This window comes from Neolamprologus multifasciatus, chromosome 15 (genome assembly GCF_963576455.1).
Source record: "Neolamprologus multifasciatus chromosome 15, fNeoMul1.2, whole genome shotgun sequence".
Taxonomy (NCBI): domain Eukaryota; kingdom Metazoa; phylum Chordata; class Actinopteri; order Cichliformes; family Cichlidae; genus Neolamprologus; species Neolamprologus multifasciatus.
Window position 1 is genome coordinate 40,629,771 of NC_140453.1, and position 21,362 is coordinate 40,651,132.

The following is a 21,362-nucleotide window of genomic DNA, read 5'->3' on the forward strand; positions in this document are numbered from 1 at the left end:
CGTGTTTGGAGGAAGAAGAATACTGAGTTGCATCCCAAGAACACCATACCTACTGTGAAGCATGGGGGTGGAAACATCATGCTATGGGGCTGTTTTTCTGCCAAGGGGACAGGATGACTGATCCGTGTTAAGGACAGAATGAATGGGGCCAAGTATCGTGAGATTTTGAGCCAAAACCTCCTTCCATCAGTGAGAACTTTGAAGATGAAACGAGGCTGGGTCTTCCAACATGACAATGATCCAAAACACACCGCCCGGGCAACAAAGGAGTGGCTCCGTAAGAAGCATTTGAAAGTCCTGGAGTGGCCTAGCCAGTCTCCAGACCTCAACCCCATAGAAAATCTGTGGCGGGAGTTGAAAGTCCGTGTTGCTCGGCGACAGCCCCAAAACATCACTGCTCTTGAGAAGATCTGCATGGAGGAATGGGCCAAAATACCAGCTACTGTGTGTGCAAACCTGGTAAAGACCTATAGTAAACGTTTGACCTCTGTTATTGCCAACAAAGGTTATGTTACAAAGTATTGAGTTGTATTTTTGTTATTGACCAAATACTTATTTTCCACCCTGATTTACGAATAAATTCTTTACAAATCCTACCATGTGAATTCATGGATATTTTTTTTTCACATTCTGTCTCTCACAGTTGAAGTGTACCTCTGGTGCAAATTACTGACCTCTGTCATCATTTTAAGTGGGGGAACTTGCACAATCGGTGGCTGACTAAATACTTTTTTGCCCCACTGTAGTTCAGGCTAATTTTGAACCTCTATTGGACAAGTTCAGAACCGACATAATTAGATGGTCCCCTTTGTTTCTCACCCTTTGGGGTAAAGTTAACATCGTCAAAATGAATTGTGCTCCAAAATTTAATTACCTACTACAAACACTCCCGCTAAAAATCCCATCAAAATATTTTCATCAATTTGACAGATTATGCAACCAATTCATATAACATAACAGACACCCTAGGATAAAGCTTAAAAAGCTACAGCAACCAGTGGAGTCGGGGGGCCTGGGGGTCCCAAATCTACTATTTTACCATTATGCTTTCAGTCTGAGACACATGGTTCATTGGGCTCTCCCTCCGGAACGAGCCCCCCCATGGCTTAGTTTGGAGAGTACTTTGTGCTCACCACTCCCTCCGATGCACATTTTAACCACCAAGCTCCCACCAGATATACAAACCCACCCCATTCTTTCTTTTCTGCAGACGGTCTGGAAGAAGGTGGCCTTGCTACTAAATTTTAACTCCCACCTTCATACTGAGGCCTCCATATGGCTCAATCCCAAACTCTGCATTAACAAGTCGCCGTTTTTCTGGAAACTGTGGGTCCAGAGAGGGATACTTGTTCTCGGAGACCTGTATCAGGGGAGAATTCTCAAGTCCTTCAACGACCTTAAAGCACAGTTTCAGTTGCCACAAAGTCAGTTTTGGAGGTACTTGCAGCTCCGGCACTTATTGCTCAAAACCTTTGGTTCCTCCTCCACACCACCTCCAACTATTGAATATCTCAGCTACATCAAAATAATCTTTGGGGGGGGGGGGGGGGGTCGTGAAGTCTCTAAATATTACTCAATGCTTGTTAAGGGCACGAGTAAAGGGCTACCCGCCCTCCGGTTAGCTTGGGAATCTGACCTTGGTGTGGCTTTTACAGATCAGGAATGGACTACAATTTTGCAGAATAGCAAAAAGGTGTCCAGGGAACTTAGAACGCGACTAATCCAATTCAAACTACTACACCGAATTTACTGGTCGCCACACAGACTGTATAGGGCGAACCTCATACAGGCCCCTGAATGCTGGAGATGTCAGACTGGGGTAGGCACATTGACCCATATGATTTGGAGCTGTCCTAAAGCTCAAATCTTTTGGACTGAGATACATGACTTTATCAAATCAACCATACGATGGAATATTCGTTTTTCGCCAAGACTGTTTTGGGGGACCCATCACTCCTTAAATATGCTCCGCCTAAGGCTGCTGAGTGGGTACAGACTGCATTGATGCTGGGGCGTAAACTCATTATCTCCCAGTGGAAGGCCCCTTCCACCCCACCTGTCTCTGTATGCCATATTCAACTAGGGAGACTCGCTGCACTAGAACAACTCTCATACAGGCTCCTGAATAAAGTGGAGAGTTTCCATCTGAAGTGGGATCCATATCTGTCCAGAATAAAACGAACAGACTAGAACTTAGAGTGGGATAGACATTGGAATTCTGACGAAGCACTCTCAGGGATGTCAGAGTGTGGCATGCAGTAAGACTCACATAGTCAAAGGCTGGCTGTTTTTGTTTCTTTTTTGTTTGTTTGTTTTGTTGTTGTTGTTTTTTTCTTGTTTTTGTTTATCTCTTGCTTTGTTTGCCCCCCCCCCCCCTCATTTTGGTTTGGTATTCTCTACTGTTCTGCTGCTATGCTGATGTTTCTTTATGTGATGTAATCTGTCTCTGCAGTGGACTGTAGTGTTCTAAAAGTACAATAAAATATTAATCACAAAAAAAAAGTATGTCAGAAGGTCCCTTATGACAGGGATGCCCCACCAGGTCACAGGCTTGGACAATGTCAGAGTTTCACCTCTGATACTGCTGGATAAACAAAAACTCACTCAGGAATGAGATCACTGGTTTATAAAAATTACGGGTAAAATTGAAGGTCAGGAAATGACGTTTATAAATGTGTATATTCCTCCGGGAAGTAACTGGACAATATATAAACAAATATTTGATTTAATGGTGAATTCACAAGGTCTGGTAATCTGTGGAGGTGATTTCAATATTAGATTGAACCCTAAACTAGATGTGTCTGGAGCATCTATTAGTTCAAATGCTCTTACAAAAAAATGTAATCAATTGATGGAGGAATTGGGGATAATTGATGTTTGGAGAGAGTTACATCCTAAAAACAGGGACTATACCCACTACTCCTGTCCCCATAGGACTTATTCTAGAATAGACTATTTCTTTATGTTCAGTAATGATTGTACCAGAGTAAAGGGATGTCAAATTAAAACGATAGATCTTTCAGATCATAGCCCCATTTCATTGTCTTTGAGTTTAGAGAAGAAAGCAAGGAAGGTGCTGTGGAAACTGAATTCAACTATATTAAACGATCCCATACTAAAACAAAAGTTAAGAGAAGAAATAAAGGATTTTCTTGAATTAAATGATACCGGGGAAGTGTCGCAAATCATATTATGGGACACCCTAAAGGCAGTAATGAGAGGAAAAATAATTTCAATGACCTCCCATCTGAAAAAGATAAAGCTTCAAAAATTAGTCAACCTTCAGGCAAAGTTAAAACAACTACAACGGGAAGATGGATACAAAGGTAATTCTGAGACAAAAAATAAATAAATTAAAAAAAATACAGGTTGAAATCGATGACGATATACGCAAGAAACTCAAAAGAAAATTATTTTTTTAAAGCAGAAATATTATGAGATAGGAAGCAAATCCTCTAAAGTCTTAGCCTATCAACTGTGTAAACAGAGATTGGAAAACACAATTCTTAAAATAAAAAACCCTCAAACAAAGATAATGGAAAATCAATTAGAGAAAATTCAAGAGAGCTTAGAGTTGTTCTATAAAGAACTGCATACCCAACCGCAAACAACAGATGAAATAAAAATTGATAATTTTTTGAACAAATTAAAACTACCAACTTTAACGAATCTCCAAAACGAAAGTTTACTCCAACCAATAACAACCAAAGAACTTCCCCTGGCAATATCTAAATTAAAAGTAGGCAAGACCTCGGGTTCGGATGGGTACACTGCAGAGTGGTACAAAAACCTTAAAGAGGACTTGCTTCCTATTCTATTGAATACATTCAACTGGATTATGCAAAAGGGTAAATTACCCCCTTCGTGGAAGGAAGCAGTTATCTCCATCATTCCCAAAGAGGGTAAAGATAGGACAGAATGTAGCAGTTATCAACCGATTAGTGTACTAAATTTGGATTATAAACTATTTACAGCAATTCTGGCACGGAGATTAGAACAATTTTTACCTGACATAATAGACCTGGATCAGTGTGGTTTCATCCAACAAAGGCAAACAGTGGACAACATAAGGCGTTCCCTACATGTTATGGAACAAATAAACAGAGATGGGGTCCAGGCAGTGTTGGTGGGACTGGACGCTGAGAAAGCCTTTGACTCAGTCAGATGGCTTTTTCTTTATAGGGTACTGAAGACTTTTGGTTTCCACAATAAATTCATCTTAATAATACAATCATAATACAATCCCTTTATGATAAATCAAGGGCTCGCGTGAAAGTCAATGGAGATTTATCTGAATCATTTACTCTAGAAAGAGGGACCAGGCAGGGTTGTCCAGTCTCACCACTTTTATTTGCACTTTATATTGAGCCTCTTGGTCAGTTTATAAGAAACGATACCAAAATTAAAGGTATTGTAGTTGCTAGGGAAGAACAAAAAGTTGCAATGTTTGCAGATGATGTCTTGGTCTTTTTGAGGGAACCTGAAGAATCATTTAAGGAGTTGATGTCCTCTCTATCCGTCTTTGGAGAACTGTCTGGTTATAAACTAAACCTAAACAAAACACAGGTAATGACACTAAACTATACAGCATCTAACACTTTACAAGATAATATAAATTGGGAAGCTGAAACACTTAAATACTTGGGAATAATTCTAACTAAGAATATTTCTAATCTATCACAAGTAAATTATGGTCCCTTGTCACAGGCCATAAAATTTGATTTAGATAGGTGGAATCTGGTGCCTTTCTGAAATTTAAATTCAAGGATATTAGCAGTGAAAATGAACGTACTCCCAAGAGTCCTCTATTTATTTAGAACTTTGCCTGTTGAAGTAAGTCAAACACAGTTTGGGGAATGAGACAAATGGATTTCGCGCTTTATTTGGCATGGGAAAAAACCAAGAATTAAATTTAGATCTTTACAGTTAAGGTTAAGGCAGTTAAGGCAAAAGGGGGAGGCAATGCTCCCATGCTTACAATACTACTATTATGCATCTCAGGTCATCCCCCTGCTGCAATGGTGTAACCCGAATTTGAAAGCTAAGTGGAAATCCATAGAATTCAATACAACCCCTAAATTTCAACTACAAGCTCAATTGCGGATAAAAAATTGGAAGACTGTTTCCAGATAAAGGAAGATAGAGGACCATGGATAAGCCACACTTTGAAAATATGGAATAAAGTGACTAAAATATGTGGTAGTGAACGAATACTAAAAGTATTTAGATGGTGTGCTTATGACACAGATTTTAAACCAAATGAAAGTGATAATAGATTTCAGTCCTGGATAGAGAGTGGACTAACATTCCATTCCTTCACACATAAAGGGACACTACAGAGTTTCCAGTCTTTACAAATAAGAAATGGCTTAAGACAAGTAGATTTCTTCAGGTTTCTTCAAATGAGGGATTATTTTAACAAACACTGCAATATCCCAAACCCAAATATGGTTGAGTCAGAAATTTTTAAGATAGTTAAATTAGCATATGATAGTTCTCTGAGAAAGGCAATCTCCAAACTATATGATGTGCTCCTTCAAGCAAGGAAGGATACTACTCAAAATGTTAAGATTAAATGGGAATTGGAATCGGGGATGGGTATAACAAACGAGAACTGGGAGAGGATTTGTAATTTTCATTGGTACTCAACAAGTTCTTTATCTTGGAGAGACCACTGTTGGAAGAACATTATTAGATTTTTCAAAACCCCTCATCAAACTAAATATAAAAATGGGACATCAGAATGCTGGAGAAGATGTGGATCAGAAGAGGCACATCATTATCATATCTTTTGGGACTGCCCTAACTTAAAAAATTACTGGCTGGGAATTCATAAAACTTTGTGTAAGGGTTTTAAGATAAAATTTGACATCAATTTTGTAAATTTGTACTTGGGCTTGGTTGCTGGCTCGGTCCGGGGAGGGGACACAAAACTCTTACAAGCACTATTAGTGGCCAGCAAAAAATCAATAACCAGAAAGTGGTTAAATCCAACCCCGCCAACACTTGAGGATTGTTTTAATGTGGTTTTCGAAATATTTAAATTGAAAAAATTGACATTCTTTTTAAAAATTTGAAAAGACAAATTTTACAAAATATGGAATAAATGGATTAGCTTTGTGTCCCCCATCCGCCCTGAATTTAGGTAAGACCAGCCCTGAATTGGTGTATCTCCCATGTATCGCACAATGTCAGGTTGACTCTCAACTTCATAATATGTACCTAATGTAGTCTTTGTAAATAAGTTAAACATGCTGCATTATGTAACACACTGTCAAGCCAACGAGTTAATTTTATTTTTTTTGCTATCAGAATGTAAAACAAAAGGACTAAGAAAAAGGTTTTTTTTTTCTTTTTTTGACTAAGTAATGTCAATGCACTTTATTGTAACAAGTCCCTTTTTTTTCTTCAATAAAAATATAATTTAAAAAAAAAGGAATGAGATCACTAAGAGCTCAAGTTTTCTCTCACGAAAGGGAAGCAGTTGCCTCCAACCCACTTCAAGTTCCTTCCCTCTTCAAGCTGCTTTTATTGTTTACACTCACGAATATTCATAACATTTGTTGCTATGTTAGCTAAGGCAGATTACTATAAATGGTTACAAAACATGGAGCGGGGTGGCTGTAGCTCAGCTAGTAAAGCGGATCACCTACTAACCGGAAGGTTGTTGTTTTGATCCCAGTCTGCTCTAGTCTGCATGCCAAATATCCTTGGGCAAGATACTAACGGCAGGTTGCTTTCCGATGCATCCATCAGAGTGTGAATGTGTATGAATGTTAGTTAGGTAAAACTGAAAGCCTAGAAAAGTGATTGGGTGAATGAACAAAGCGCTTTTGAGTGCTTGGATAGAGTAGAAAAGCGTTATATAAGAACCAGTCCATTTAGCCCTCCCAGGGTGTTCGTTGTTATCTTGAAGGTCGTGCATGCACTCACATGCGTGGGTTACATAGGGAGCAAGCCAAGACATTTACAACATCAAAGCTAAGGTACCATCATGCTTTAAATCTGCCACTATCATCCCCTCTAAAGACTTAAGCAGTAACCTGCCTCACTGTCCACACTATGCAGCGAGAATTATAATATAATCTTAATGATAGCTACCAAAAGGCAAAAGTTACTGGGAAATATCTTACATGAGAGGTCCATAAAAAAATTATGATCAGGATGTTAACAGTCAGATATACAAGGAAACCATAACGGCCCTAATGAGTTGGAGGCTTTTCTTCCACATAGTGACGCTGCATGGATGATACGTCTAACCAGGAATACATTATGAATGTTTGACTGGCATATTCACCAGTGGCACCGACTGCCCTGTGAATCTGAACAATGAAATCAACAAATTCCACCTGGCAACCATGTATCAAGTTCTTGCTGCAGGAAGAAGATGCCCAAACACCGGAGGATGCAATCACACAGGCAGAGGGAGAGGTAGCTCTAGAATATGACAGTATAATTCAAACATTTGTAGTCCATGCAATCAAAGGGGGCGCTGGACTAGAGAGCACCCCAACAAGGACAACATAACTGGGTGATGGGTAATACCTTGCAGGAGAGGTCCTTCTGACTGCTGAGGTTGAAGGTATCACACCTACAGTACACATAATAGTGCACAGCCTATGCTCACATAGTGATTTTCTATTTTGAAGATAAATTCATACACTGTGGGCACCTATCATGCTGATGCCATTTGGAAAATGGTTGAATGTGACCTGACAGTGCATGGCCAGAAAATCACCTTTCTTGTTGACAAAAGGGTGGGTTATTTCCAACTCCTTACTTTCAAAAAATAGATATAAAAAAGTTATTTTGAGAAAAAAATAAAACTGAGTGATTCTGAGTTTGAGTTTTATAAAATTTCTTGTCACAACTTGGCTGAGGCTTTGATGCAAATGCTTATTGAGTCTGACTGTTTTGGGCACTTTCAAAAGGTTCAAGTGAAGGATGCACACGCTGCTCCAGCTGACCACGCACTGCACGACTTCAAACCAGGAGACTGCCTGGTGGTTAGCAACCTGCCGAGGAAGCATTGGGAGATCCAAACAGTGGAGTGGCCTACTCCAGGTGCCTCTAATGGCACACACAGTGGTGACAGTGCAAAAAGGGAAACGTGGGTGCATGCAAGTTGTTGTCAGTGTATTCCATTAGCAAGGGTGGATGAAGTAAAATCGCTTTGCTCCACTTAACACCAGATTTGGGAGGAAAATCTCACATCAGCCTTGTTGTTTCAGCGGTGAATGGTAAATGGACTGGTTCTTATATAGCGCTTTACATAACTTGCCTCATTTTCCAATTAACATAACCACTTTCATCTATGCTCTAAGTGCTTTCTATCTAATATTCACACACCTAATACTCCAATAGATACATTGGAGAGCAACTTCGGGCTATTATCTTGGCCAAAGATATTTTGCATGCAGACTGGGATTGAATCACTAACCTTCTGATTAGGAGGTGACCTGCTCTACCACCCAGCAAGAAGTGCTGACTGAGTGCTCATACTCCAAGTTCCAGCCACTAGACACCTCTAGGACAATACTGCAGTAAGGTGCGATGGACTAAAGGTGCCAGTATACCAGCCATAATGGTTGCTTTGCTCACCACTGCAACCTTGTCAGAGTCACTTGTATGTATATCCGTCATTAAGGTGCAGGAAGCCACTTCAGTGTTCTCCTGTATGATAGATATCACCACTCAGATAATACGGCCAAATAAGCCCTGATATAGGAGAAGTGTGAAGAATGCAAACCAAACTAGGCCTGAATTAAACCTTTTTGTTTTTTTGGTCTGATGATTGTGTGATAAATGTGATATACTGGTGTCAGATTGGATGGATGAACAAAAATAAGAAATGTAATGGAAATGTTTGAGCTTCTGGTACTTTTCTGAATCAAGCTGGCCCTAATGAATTAAAGACAGTCAGTTCGTGTGCACCTGGATTTCTAGATTTTCGCAACAGCAAAAGGACAGCAGCCGTAAACTAACATCGACTCTGAACTCGGGCACAAGTTCATGTCTATGTCTTGAGGCAACATTAAAAATGTAAATCTTTATCCTGAGTCTCCAAACTCCACACTTGTGTCTACAATATCCTATTATTTAAACCCACCAGGTGCACACTTGCATATTTAAACGCACATACTCACGAGCAGACGTACTATTATAGACAGAATCTGTCAGCTGAGGATAAGTTCACTGGGAGCTGCATTTTCTCAGAAAACTCACTGACTCTTTCTCAGTGAGTGGTCAATATTTTCCAGTCAATATTTCCCTGAATGTTTTAAAGAACTCAAGCATGAAAAGGTCTCAGGATTGTTGTGGGTCCATGCAAACCTTTAAGGGAAATACAATTTCAAAAGCAGAGACAAAAAAAGAAAAAGGAAGCATCTGTGACAGTAAATAAAGATGTTTATTCATTTTTGCAAAGAATCTCAGCTCATGCAAGGATACAGCTCTTGTAAACAAAATCACTTGAAAATATGTTATAAATGTGCACAGATTTCTTATTTTCTTGGTGTCAAAATCTGGAATGTAAAATATGCAAAAGTCATATTACAGATGTTCCGTAAAGAGCCATCACCTAAAACGTCCCCTCTCTTGTTTCCCATATTAGCCTATTGCCTGGCCACACTGCATTAAGAGCCACGCTTGTTCAAAGCCAGGCATCCATGTATTGTGTGAGTGCATGACCACTCATGTCAGATCACAAAGCATCAAAGTGGCCACTGTGGGGCTTAGATTCTTCTCCGACACAATCATGGACAGTTACAGTCGAGCATTTGCACACAGAATCAGGCCCGGCAAAGACTTCAAAGTACAAAGAGATGCTTTTTTTTAAAAAGACATTTGTGAGATATGTACAACAACATTAAGACAAAGATACAAACAACAGTAACAGGTTTTTGTCCTTGTGGTAGCACAATGTGGAATATCTAACCTGGAAACAAAATTGAGTGTCAGAATTTAAATAACCCTGTAACTTGCAGTGAAGCCAGAGGTGGATGCACTTGGTACTGTGCTGCTCTCTGTTTCTCAGATAAGCTGTTGAACATTGTGAGTCAGGGCTACAGAATGGAGCTAGAGCGTAAGCAGTATGAAGACAGACATCAGCCAGACTGCTCAAAACACCTCAACTGCCTCCTTTCTACTTGGAGCAGTGCACCCTCTGAAATGATTGAGCTCCTCATCCTAACTCTAACTTATTAATCTCCATTCATGAATACATTACAGAGGCACATTCATTCCCAAACTGGAGGTGGACATCCCCCACCTTTTCCAGCTGAGAACCATTGCATCCATCTTTGAAGGTGCCAATATTTATCCCAGCCAATTTGCAATCAGCTGCAAAATGTTCAAACAATATAATACATGAAATGTTAAAACTGAGAAATCTGTTTTTGGTTTTGTTTTTTAAATTACAAGCTCCTTTTAAATTTGACACCAGCAATGAATTTTAAATAAGCTGAGAAAGGGCCATGTTTGTTACTAGGTTGCATTACCTCTTCTTCTTTGATCAGTGCACAGTGTATGGGAGCTGGCATGGCTAGTAGCTATATATGTAAATTTTACTTCATAGAAATTCCAATTAATCCAAAACTCTTGTTAAAAAAATTCATTGTTTGATTTAAAATCCACTGTGATAGTGTACAGAGGCAAAACTACAAGAAGTACTCATGGACATAAAGTACTTTTAAAAAAGGTTCTCAGTTTCAACATTTGATGCTGTTTTTGCGCTCTTCTGCATTTTGTTTTTAATTTCCATTTCACACAGTGTGCAAAGGTTTCAGATAATTTGTGTACTCAAAAATACAGTGAATCATAGAAACTATGGATGGTGCACCTCCCAACTCCACAAAAATGTTTTGTTATAATGATCCCTGCGGGGACAAGTGGACCCAAATTATGGCAGAAATATACTCCTATGAACAAATATATTCAGCTTCCAGTTAGAACTGACTGAGTTTGGCCTTCTGCGTTAGTGATACCATGCTCTACATTTCTGTAGTGAGAAAAATCCAGTTACCTTTCTTAACTGTAGCAGTACTTCCAGCTATAGAAACTGCCTGAGTTTTAACGACAGTTGTTTGCTCAATGTCCAGTAAAAAGCAGTAACTTCTAATCTTTATTTAACTCCATCTTAAAACCCCTAATGTGTAATTTTTCAGATTGTAGACTCCTAGAGGTCAGCCCTGCTCACTTTATAAAGCTTAATTTAATCATCAGTCAGTTAATTGACTGATTCATTTGATGCCTCATACAGCAATCAGCCACTGCATTGAAACCACTACTGGGAGAAGTGAACGACACTGACCATCATGTTATGAAGAAATGTTGGATTTCTGGCATCATTACTGTAATAGACCAAACACATGAGAGGTGCTCAAAGTACTTCTCCAATCTGAAACCCGTTGAACACCGCCAACTCCCAGATGCCACAGGTCTACCCTGGAGCTCCTCCTGAGCTCTTCTGTGTCACTTTGGTGGCACAGGCAGAAGTGACACAATATTGGGAAAATGGTTTTAATGTTATGGCTGATTGGTGCATGATAAACATGGCTGTGGCAAGTTGTGCAGGCATTTGAAGTGGAAATGTGGAAACACAAAATTTAGCCTAGGGTATGGCAGCGCAGTGTGCTGTAACTATACACTGACAAACATGACAAACCAACTACTAGTTCAAATCATGGTAGTGCAAATCTGGTGGATGTATGTATGCATACATGTATGTATACACTTTAAGTCTGCTGAAACATTACGGATCAAGCTGCATGACACTTATACCCATCATCCATGCTAACATGGCTAAAAACACACTAGCTGACCCATATCGCACCAGTTTCCACCAGGATAATCACATTCTTCAGCGGTGTTTTATCATCAGACGATTAAAAAGGGGGAAGAAAAAAAGAGGATGTGAGTGAATTTCACCGCTTCATCATGTTCTTCCAGTTAGTTTAACCCATGTGTCTGAAATGTGGAGTTGTAGATTAAACATAAGAGGGAGGGGGTAGTCGGCTGAGCAAAAAGACACCAGACGATTTAGCAGGAAACAAAGATGGATGAGAGTAAGGAAGGCGGAGGTAGAAATGACAGGGATGGGAGAGAGCTATGAATAGACAAGCGAGTAGCAGAGATGATCGTAATGAGGCTGCCTTTTCAGAAGACTGTAGTCCCTCCTTCCTCGCTCCTCTCTTGCATTTTATGACTCTGGCTAAGTTTCTGAGAACATTCCCAACAGCTGAAAACTTTCTCACAAAAATAGAAGAGCCAGCATAGAAGAGGCCCTCTATATAATATTTGACTAAGCATGTCAGTAGATTTAAAAATATAGATATACAATATCATGCTGCAAATATTCCAGATCCCAATACAAACATTTAATGGATTGTTTTTTTGTTTGTTTTTTTCTGAAACAGGCACAGTAGTGTTATTCTGGGTAGGAATGCTAGAAAACATCAAAAGACAACAAAAAAATAAACGCAAGAGCTTGCTCTGACACGCTGCAGCCATGTGGTGGTGCTGTGCTGACAGGCGCCGTGCAAGAAAGAAAAACGCATTTTAATCTGAAGATGAAAACTCAAATAATCAAATCTGTTTAAAATAAATTTTTGCGCATTATAAAAAAACAAAAAGAAATTAGGCAAGGAAAACGAGCACCCTCTGCTTTACACAAAGTCAGTAGTACTGAGAGCATCCCTGAGGAGTTCAAGGAATGCCAGAGTGATTGGGAAAGAGCCAGAGCAGCAGAGTTGTGAGTCCAGCGCAGTAGTTTGAAGTAAGGCCTCAGTTTTTTTTTCTTTTTGTATTGGCAAAATTTAAAAAAAAAAAAAAGAAAGAAAAGAGAGAGAGGAACATATACATCTGTAACTTACACCTAGCTTGAAAAAAATCTTATGTGCAAAATGTAAATCTTACAAATATGGAGAGTGAGTTTGTTTGTTTTTGTAGATCACTGAACAAGGATTGTGCTTGAGGTGGGTGGATTTCTCCACCCTCTCTCCCTCCATTTGACCATCCATACGTCGCTGCCCTCCTGCTGATCGACGGGCAGGCCAGCAGCTGACCCCGAGGACTGCCGTTGATTAGATCAAGGAGTTTCACGTCGAGTGGATGGTTCGCTTTAGCTTCTCGATCTCCATCTGTGAAGAAAAAATAAACTTCTTACAGTTGGTGTGTAGGGTGGGGATGCATGGAGCTACACTGTGCCCAATGAAGTAGCTGTTTCGCTATGCAGAGAGAGAAACTATGGAACAACACTGTGCACAGCTCTCCAACGAGGCCTAAAACATGTTACCAAGGCTACAAATGTAGCACAATGTTTGTACTGTTGGAGAAAGAGGCAGTAAAAAAATCCTCAAAAGAAAGTGTCAATTATAAAACACAAAGATTTATATGCAGGGTCATCTGATTTTAAATTGGTTCAATTCCACAGCCGTTTACCGGGAACACTCCATACTGTTAGAGCAGATTTGTAACTTTCACAATGATTTCTCCCATTTTATGGCTCATGCTCTGCAGGACTTTACATGACATGCCGCGAATGAGCCGATGCCAGAGACCTCCAGAGGTCACGCAGAGTGCAGGTTTTCAAAATAACTTCAAATTAAGTGATTGGTCATAATATTTTGCCCTGTATCACACTGAAAAGGCGCTGCAGCCATATTCGATTTGCGAGAGTAGATTGAGCTTGTGAGTCAGTCATTGTCATTATCCCTGCTGTGAGGTACAGTGGCATCCTGCTGTGGGGCTTTTCCACTGGTGGGGATTAGGAGAATTGAATGACAATGAAAGCACGAGCCGGAGGACAACCTGAGCCGCACGGCCAATGTCTTTGACGAGGATGAGGAAGCTGAGGTGGAAGCTGAAGTTAACTGCAGGGGAGCTTAAACTAATCTGCAGTTATGTTTCTCTGTATGCGAGTCTGACCCTGCGTGGGGCTCTCTGCAGGGGACCCCTCCTCCTGTGATGCAATTTATATTGGTGCCCTGTTGAAGACAGAAAGGTCGGCCGGGCAGAGTGGACCAACCTTCAATCTCTCAGTTTAACATGAGCAGAACATGGACGCTGAATGTGTTCACAACAGCCAGGGAGTGTAGTTAGCCTAGAGGCGTATCCTCGGTCATCAGTTTTCTTTCTTTGATTTTAAGTGAATGATTTAAATATTCATTCTTGTCGTTCTGCACAGAACTTGATTTTTAAGAAAAAAAAAAGCCTCCATCAGGTAGCTGCTCACCTGGTGAAACATCAGCCTGAAATTTATAACAAAACCAGCTAACAGAAAAACCCTCTCTAATGTCTCTCTCACAGACATCATGCTCAGAGAGCCTGTCTGTTTAAGGCAGACTTCCTGACAGGATCGGGGAAAAACCCAGAATTCCTGTGGTGTTTAATCACCTCCAAAACCCTGGATCCCACAGTTCCTACGATGCAACTAAAACATGTTCGCTGAATAACGACCTGTTTTAACGATAAACATTGTCCATTGTAGGTGCTTTTTGTCATTAGCACAGAGAAAAAGGCCCAAATAATGCTGATCCATCCCAAACTCCTTTACTTTCATTATCTGAAGCTCAAACTGGAGCCGAGAAGAATCATAAACACAACTCTGAATAATCTGAGCTTAGAGTTAGCAAACACATTACACAACACTCATGCTTTTATGAGCTGATGGGACAACTCAGGACAGACAGTAACCGTTATGTGTATAGCTGGTGCAGTGTGTCCCTTAAGGGCTTAATGTGTTATTAAACAGTTACATTTCTTTACATGTGTAAAGGGAAAAAACAGAAGGCTTCATGTGTGCATGATGATGCAGGGATGAAATCTTCAAAACTCATAAATGCAGCCAGTTTTTTATTTTTATTATTATTTTGATTTTCATTAATGTGTGAGTGTTGACCAGGAAGAAAGAGGAAATAATCTGCTGCTGGTAATAAACTAAGGACACTCAAAACATGCCAACGCATAGACTGCGAAATGAAACACTGCCTCAGGGTTGAAAGTGCAAAAACAGCATTATGTGCTTTTAGCAAAAATATTCAATTGGTACTGATGTCAGCAGATGAGGAGAGTTTAATGAAGACGGCACGGACTGGAGTGCTTTGGTGTTTTGCCGTCAGCAGGACTTGACATTAATGAACAATGACTAATTATTGCATGCATTCATGTGTTCACTCATTACTTAGTGGATGTAATAAGTTACATTTAGACGGTCCCAGCTGTGATCACATAGAACTTCTATTACTGAGTCATTAGAAAGTCACTAGTGTACGGAGCTGGATGCTGTTCATGTGTGCACAAAAAGCATCAATATTTGTCTAAACTAATGGGTCTAATGAATGTGGACAGCTCAGCCTGTGTTTCAGTTGCGAGCCATACTACCTGCAGGGACACACGCTTTTGCCTTTCGTCATCCAGCTCTCCTCGAAGCTCAGTGATCTCTTTCCTGGAAATAAACAAACAGAGATGTGCAACCTTAGCATGTGGCTACCTTAGCAGCAAATATCATAAATATGTAAACACTTTCTTCCTTTAAACACACCTCAGAACCAGTTTCAGTGCCTCAAATGAACTTTGAGTTAAAGTCGTCAGAATCCAAAAGACACATATTATAATACTTATTATAAAAAGCCAGGATGGTTTTAAAGAGAATGATGGTTGGAAAATGCTTGAGTCGATAAATCAGCTCGACAGAAACGGTAGCTATTGCTAATTCAGAGAGACAGGAGTACGCATTACCATTTCAGTGGTATTGGGTTTGGCAGTGGCGTAATAATTTGATGTAAATCATATATTTATGTATGTTTTATTTATAATAATACTGTTTTATTATTTTATAAGGTAAGAACCTTGAAGAACAATTTTAGCTTTCCATTCCTGTCCTGCCCTCAAACCTTATCAGGCTCATGTGTCCTTACATTTGCTGGGACTTGAGCAGTTCCACCGTGAGCTGCAGCTCCTTCATCTGGCTCCTCAGCTCCTCCAGCTGTGAGCTCGACTCCTCATGCTCCACCTTCGCCTTACTGCCCAGAGAAGCTCCGAAGTCAGACTTGTGGAATGACGGTGACGATAAGGTGTTTGTGGAAGGCTATTAAGACATGAGAGGAGAAAATTGTAAGACAAGAATTTTCTGCAATAATTCTTTTTTGTGTGTCTGTTTTGACCTCCAATATAAAACTAAATTTAATTGGATGTTTTTATCTTGTCATTATAATACCTGCACCCTCAGGGAAAAGTATCTGTAATGCAATTTTAATGGTGAGACTCTCAAATGAAATCCACTGTGACAGCAGAGCAGATGAGGAATTTAAATCCAATGCTACAGTGTAGGAAGAAAAACACAGGGCTGATTTACACAATGTGATTATGAGCCTGTTTTCCAGTGAAGGGGGATATTCAGTCTTTATCACCCCATCGCACAACCGTGTCTTCATGTAGGTAAACGACACCGACTTAAAGCAAAATAACATAAAGTGCTGCTTTTTGTAGCTCCTTGTATTCAGTGAGTGTTTGTTTTTGGGGAGACGGTGGCATCATTTCCACAGAAAGTTGAGCGTTTTCAGAAAAAGTGATGTAATGCTAAAAGGATTGTGTGACATGCCAAACTTTCCCTAAAAAGCCAACTTGGGGATAACTTTAGCTTTTAATTAGACAAATCTGAAAGCAGAGGACTTGAAAAGAACCAAACAGATGGAAGTCTCAAGATGAACAAACAGACTGTAGGTAATGTGTCAGGAAATAATCGGAGTATGTGAACCGTAAATGTGTGATGGTGAGAAATAGGAGTAGCAGGGGCTGAGCAACAGCTTGTTTGACACGGGTGTGACAACTTCCACTATGGTGGTTTATTCTGACCATACAATCAAGACATTGTTTTTACTGTTACACTTAAAAGACTCTGTATGTAGCTGTGTACTCCAGATGTGCTGATGTGAGGCTTGCATTGGGTATTGGTCAGATACTGAGCCACAAAAGCTGGACTGGGTATTGGTGACGACAAGCCGAGCCATGGTCCAATCACAAACAGCTTCTACTTGTTTTTTTTTCCCCAAAGTTTTTTTTAGCTAACTGCAAACTGTGGTTAAAGTGAGCCAACATGACTGAAATGGCCGACAACAATGATGTTCCACTTCCTTTCGATTGTGCACTTGATTGCTTTCACTCTCGTGCTCGGTCAGAGACCTTATCTGAGAAGCTAGAAGTAATAATAACACATAGTAATACACTGTAACTGAATATCATTCACTTCAGCTCTTTACTGCCAGCTGCACATCTGTGTGCAAACAGGAAAAGTGAAAAACACTAAATTTATTTTACTGTATTTATTCTGGGCCTGTTTTCATTTATCACTTCACTAACAAAGTACACAAAGCTGTGAGGATTCCTGACACATTCAATTCTCTTACTCACAGTGAGAGGTGCAGATTATTAATTCAACACTGGCATCAGTAATGGAGCAAGACCAGAGTGGAGTTCCAAGTTATCACCTAATGTTTGCAACCTTGATTGTGAAGCAGCATCTATGAACTGAGAAACCAAATACCACAAACATGACTGAGAGGTCCAGTTGGTATGAAGGTTTATAGGATGCATCGAAAAACACCTTTTTGTACCAGGCTGAAAGAGCCGTGTTATGGTTTTGCAGACATGTCAGCATTAACCATGTGATGTTGGCTTATCTGCTAGTTTGGATGTGTGACATTCATGGTGACAACATAATGAATAAAAGGCTAGTCACCAAAGCCTACAGAGTGGTCACCACCAGTTCCTAGGAAAAAATATATAGAAAGCTCCTTATGATTGCTTTAGACCCTAGAATCTTGTTGCAGCTGTGGTTTGATTAGACGTCTTTGATTTGTCCATAAACATTATCCACCTGCTCTCTGAGCTATAAGGAAACTGAAAGTGTGACACAAACCAAGAACGGAGACAGCCTGCCTTAAAAAATGAAACAGCTAAGGAAAGAAAAAGACAAACCCTTTTCATTTCATTTTTGGTGCAGCATCTTCTCTGTAACTGATTTACTCAGCAACCTCAAACTACTGCCAATGAGATGACGACGACTTGCTTCCCTAACAACCAGCAGTTGCATCGCATCCAATATGATGGACAACTTTTGACCAATGTCCACAATGTCACATTAGAAGCCTCAATGTGGACTGGAGTACCATGCTGACTTGATTTCAACATAAGCAGGCAGTGTGCTATACTGTACCTACCAGATTCACACAACACAAACCATCACTGCTGTGCTACCATCAGCAACGCCGCTGGCAACAGCTGCCATCACTTTCACACATTTATACCCAAAGATCTGCTAAGACCATTCATTCTTTGCTTCATTTCATGAGGCAGTTATGTCACTAAGTGGGCACCTGTTACTAAACTAAAGGTTTCCTCTAAACAGACATGAAATTAAATTACCTTTCTGGTTTCCGTTAGCTTTGGTTTGGCATCTTCTTCATCAGTCTTAAAGGTTTTCTCCACACTCACTTCCTTGTTGGGCTGTAATGCAAACTGTGGAATTATGTTGGGATAAAATGTGCTGCTCATGACAGGGAAAACAGGAAAAGCTGCAGAGTCCTGAAACGATTGCATCTGTCAATGACAGTTAACAGCTACACTATTAGCTCTAGTGTCATGGTAGGATTTGTAAGGAGTCTGCAGGTATAGGGAAGTTAGATTTTTAAAAGAAAAGACGCCAAACCTATGATACAAATGTACACCCGACATGAAAATAAACTGATATAAAGACCTTGATGGCAATTTAATGATAACAGTATTTGGTTGCATTCAAGAATGTGGTCCAAATGTGGGAAAAGCCAAACACCTGCTTACAGTTTGCTTTGTAAGGCACCAGCTTTGAGCAAAAACAAGGACTGCTGTTCTAAAGCCATTTGTCTTTGTTTTCATGAAATCTCTTTAACTATCAGGTGAAGGCTTGTATACTAAAGTTGTCAGGGAAAAGAAGAGATTTCTTCTGTAACATAAATAATACATAGGAACAAATATAGAGACCAACTTGCGGAAACTATATTACCAGACGTCAGCCTAACTTTTAACATGAGATGGTAAGAATGATGAGAGTAAGAGAGACAGCTCCTCATAATAACCATCCAAAGAAAAAAGGTCAGTGTCAACTTAAAGGGAGCGGGGGATTGCTAGCGCTTGAGCACATCCTCACCAATTGTCCTCCACCAAACTGCGTGGGCAGCCTCCTTCCAGTCATCTTTGGTCGGTTGGTCGTGAGGTGAGAGAGCTTCTCCGAGGTAGACGACAAGTCATCAAAACTCATCAGATCTGTTGAAACCAGATGAGAGAGAAAGAGGCGAGGGGAGAGAAATAATAGAATTATTTTTCAGCACAACATTTCAGCTATGACTAAACCCAACATCCACAAGCGAACTGACACTTTCAATAATTTCCTTTGATTCACTTTGAATGCACTGTAACTGCTCACAAACAGTTTGGCTTTTGGTTTATTTTCTGCCTCATTAACAACATTAATACACACACAGAAGCAGGAAATCAGCCAAACACAGGCACAAGGCTAAACAAACAACTAAAATATAAAAGAATATATAAAAACTAGTGCTGTCAATAGATTAAAAAATTTAATTAAAATTAATCTCACAATTTTCTGTAATTAATCGCGATAGCCTGTTGATCAATAGCCTGGACTTTATATTTAAGCTTGTAACTGACATTTATGCAATATAATGAAGTAAATTCAGAATAAACACAAAGAATGTATGCTTATATTCAGATAATTTGAATAGTTTTCTTCAATCTTTTAAAGGTTTTCTGATGTGACGTACAACTTTTTAAAAAACCTATATACTAATAGGTAAGTATACACTTTTACATAATATATATAAGAGCTGTCAAACAATTAAAATGTTTAATCAGATTCATCACAGGGTTACTGTGGATTAATTTTGATTAATCACGATTAAATATAATTTATTTTTATTCTATATTAACCACAATTCATTTTGCTTTAGCAAACAGACTCGAGAAAAAATATACGCAATTAACATGTTTACTGAACATCTTGAACATTCATGTTAACAAAAAACTCTGTAAACGTTTATCCATCCTCTCTCTGTTACTCTTGGGGAGGCACTTCAAGTCCTTGAAACGAGGAACCAAAGCAATGTAAAGCGCGTTCTCAACCATATTAATAGGTCTGCAGTTTGTTGCAGTCCACTTGGCAATTACGTCAGTCAATAATTCTGAGGTAGACTCACTGAGTCCCTGATGCTCCGTGAGTGGTTTGTCGCAAGCTCGGTGACACGTTAGCCAAACTCCTAGCAGCATCCCCGACTAACGCATGCTTTGCATCAATGTGACATTTTAAGCTGGAAGTGCTTCGGTGAAAAGAAATTCCTTCTTGCACAATGTGCATAATACTTTATGTCGGTCGACTGTTCTGTCTTGTTATTTTTGGAATACTCAAATTTCCCATCAGAGGGCCAATGTGTGTTTATCATCTTCCAAACTGAGTTGATTGGTTCAGCTACCCATCACTACCAGATCAACTGTCCATTTGCGCATGTGAGAAGGTAACTCTACTTGGACAAACAGCCCGAAATGCATGACAGAAGCATTTCAGGGATTTAGAGTCAGTCTACATTCCAGATGTGTTAATTGCGTTAAAAATTGTAATTGCGTTGACCGTGATAGCAGATTAATGTGCGTTAACGCGTTAATTTTGACAGCACTAATAAAAACAGTAAAAAATGTCTTCTTTAAACACTTAAATCTACTGACACAAGGGGCAGCTTTCATATTTTTGGATGATGAAAAAACTCCTGTGCAGAAAATGGATTTCAGTGTTTGCTATTATTCACACACACGCAACAATAGTAGCCCCTCTTGCTCAGTTTTTTGCATTTGCGCTTGCTCGCAATGTGTTGCTTGCGCTCTCAACATTTCTGCCCGTGCACGCTCAACTCTTTCTCTACACCGTTATATTTGTGCCACACAACCAGCCAATCACAGACTTGGATGCAAAAAAAAATCTGATTGGCTGTTTTGGTTTCCAATCAGCTCGAAATGACGAAATGCAATATCCCAGAATCCATTTCGTCCAAACTCAAACGAGGCAGTTGCGGAGAAACACGGTGTGGCGGAGTTTGAAATATTACTCTGTCGGGGTCACAAAATAGATATCACAAAAAGATATTTTCATGTCAGAATGGTGCTGTGTAAACTTCAAATATCTGCTCGATTTATCAAGACATCACATATTTGCATAAGTGCTCTAATGTTTTCGGAGATGCCTGTTACCCACCAGCTGGACTGGCCATTGGGCATACCGGACATTTGCCCGGTGGGCTGATGGTGATTTTTCATGTTTA

The 21,362-nt window shown here is 39.8% G+C and overlaps 1 protein-coding gene across 9 annotated transcripts in view; it reads right to left on the reverse strand.

Moving 5' to 3' along the window:
• Positions 1-9,839: 9,839 nt before the first annotated feature.
• The window catches only part of cd2ap (CD2-associated protein), a 107,962-nt gene continuing 96,439 nt past the window's right edge, over positions 9,840-21,362 (reverse strand). For 7 of the 9 annotated variants that reach the window (XM_085132990.1, XM_085132986.1, XM_085132994.1 and 4 more), the window contains 5 exons: positions 19,184-19,299; positions 18,424-18,516; positions 15,918-16,087; positions 15,382-15,445; positions 9,840-13,139 (listed from right to left, as the gene is read on the reverse strand). In XM_085132990.1, the coding sequence (XP_084989116.1) occupies positions 13,098-13,139; positions 15,382-15,445; positions 15,918-16,087; positions 18,424-18,516; positions 19,184-19,299 (485 nt within the window). In that variant the 3' untranslated portion in view covers positions 9,840-13,097. The remainder of the gene's footprint in view (positions 13,140-15,381; positions 15,446-15,917; positions 16,088-18,423; positions 18,517-19,183; positions 19,300-21,362) is intronic. The other 2 variants (XM_085132987.1, XM_085132989.1) reach the window with 1 other exon arrangement.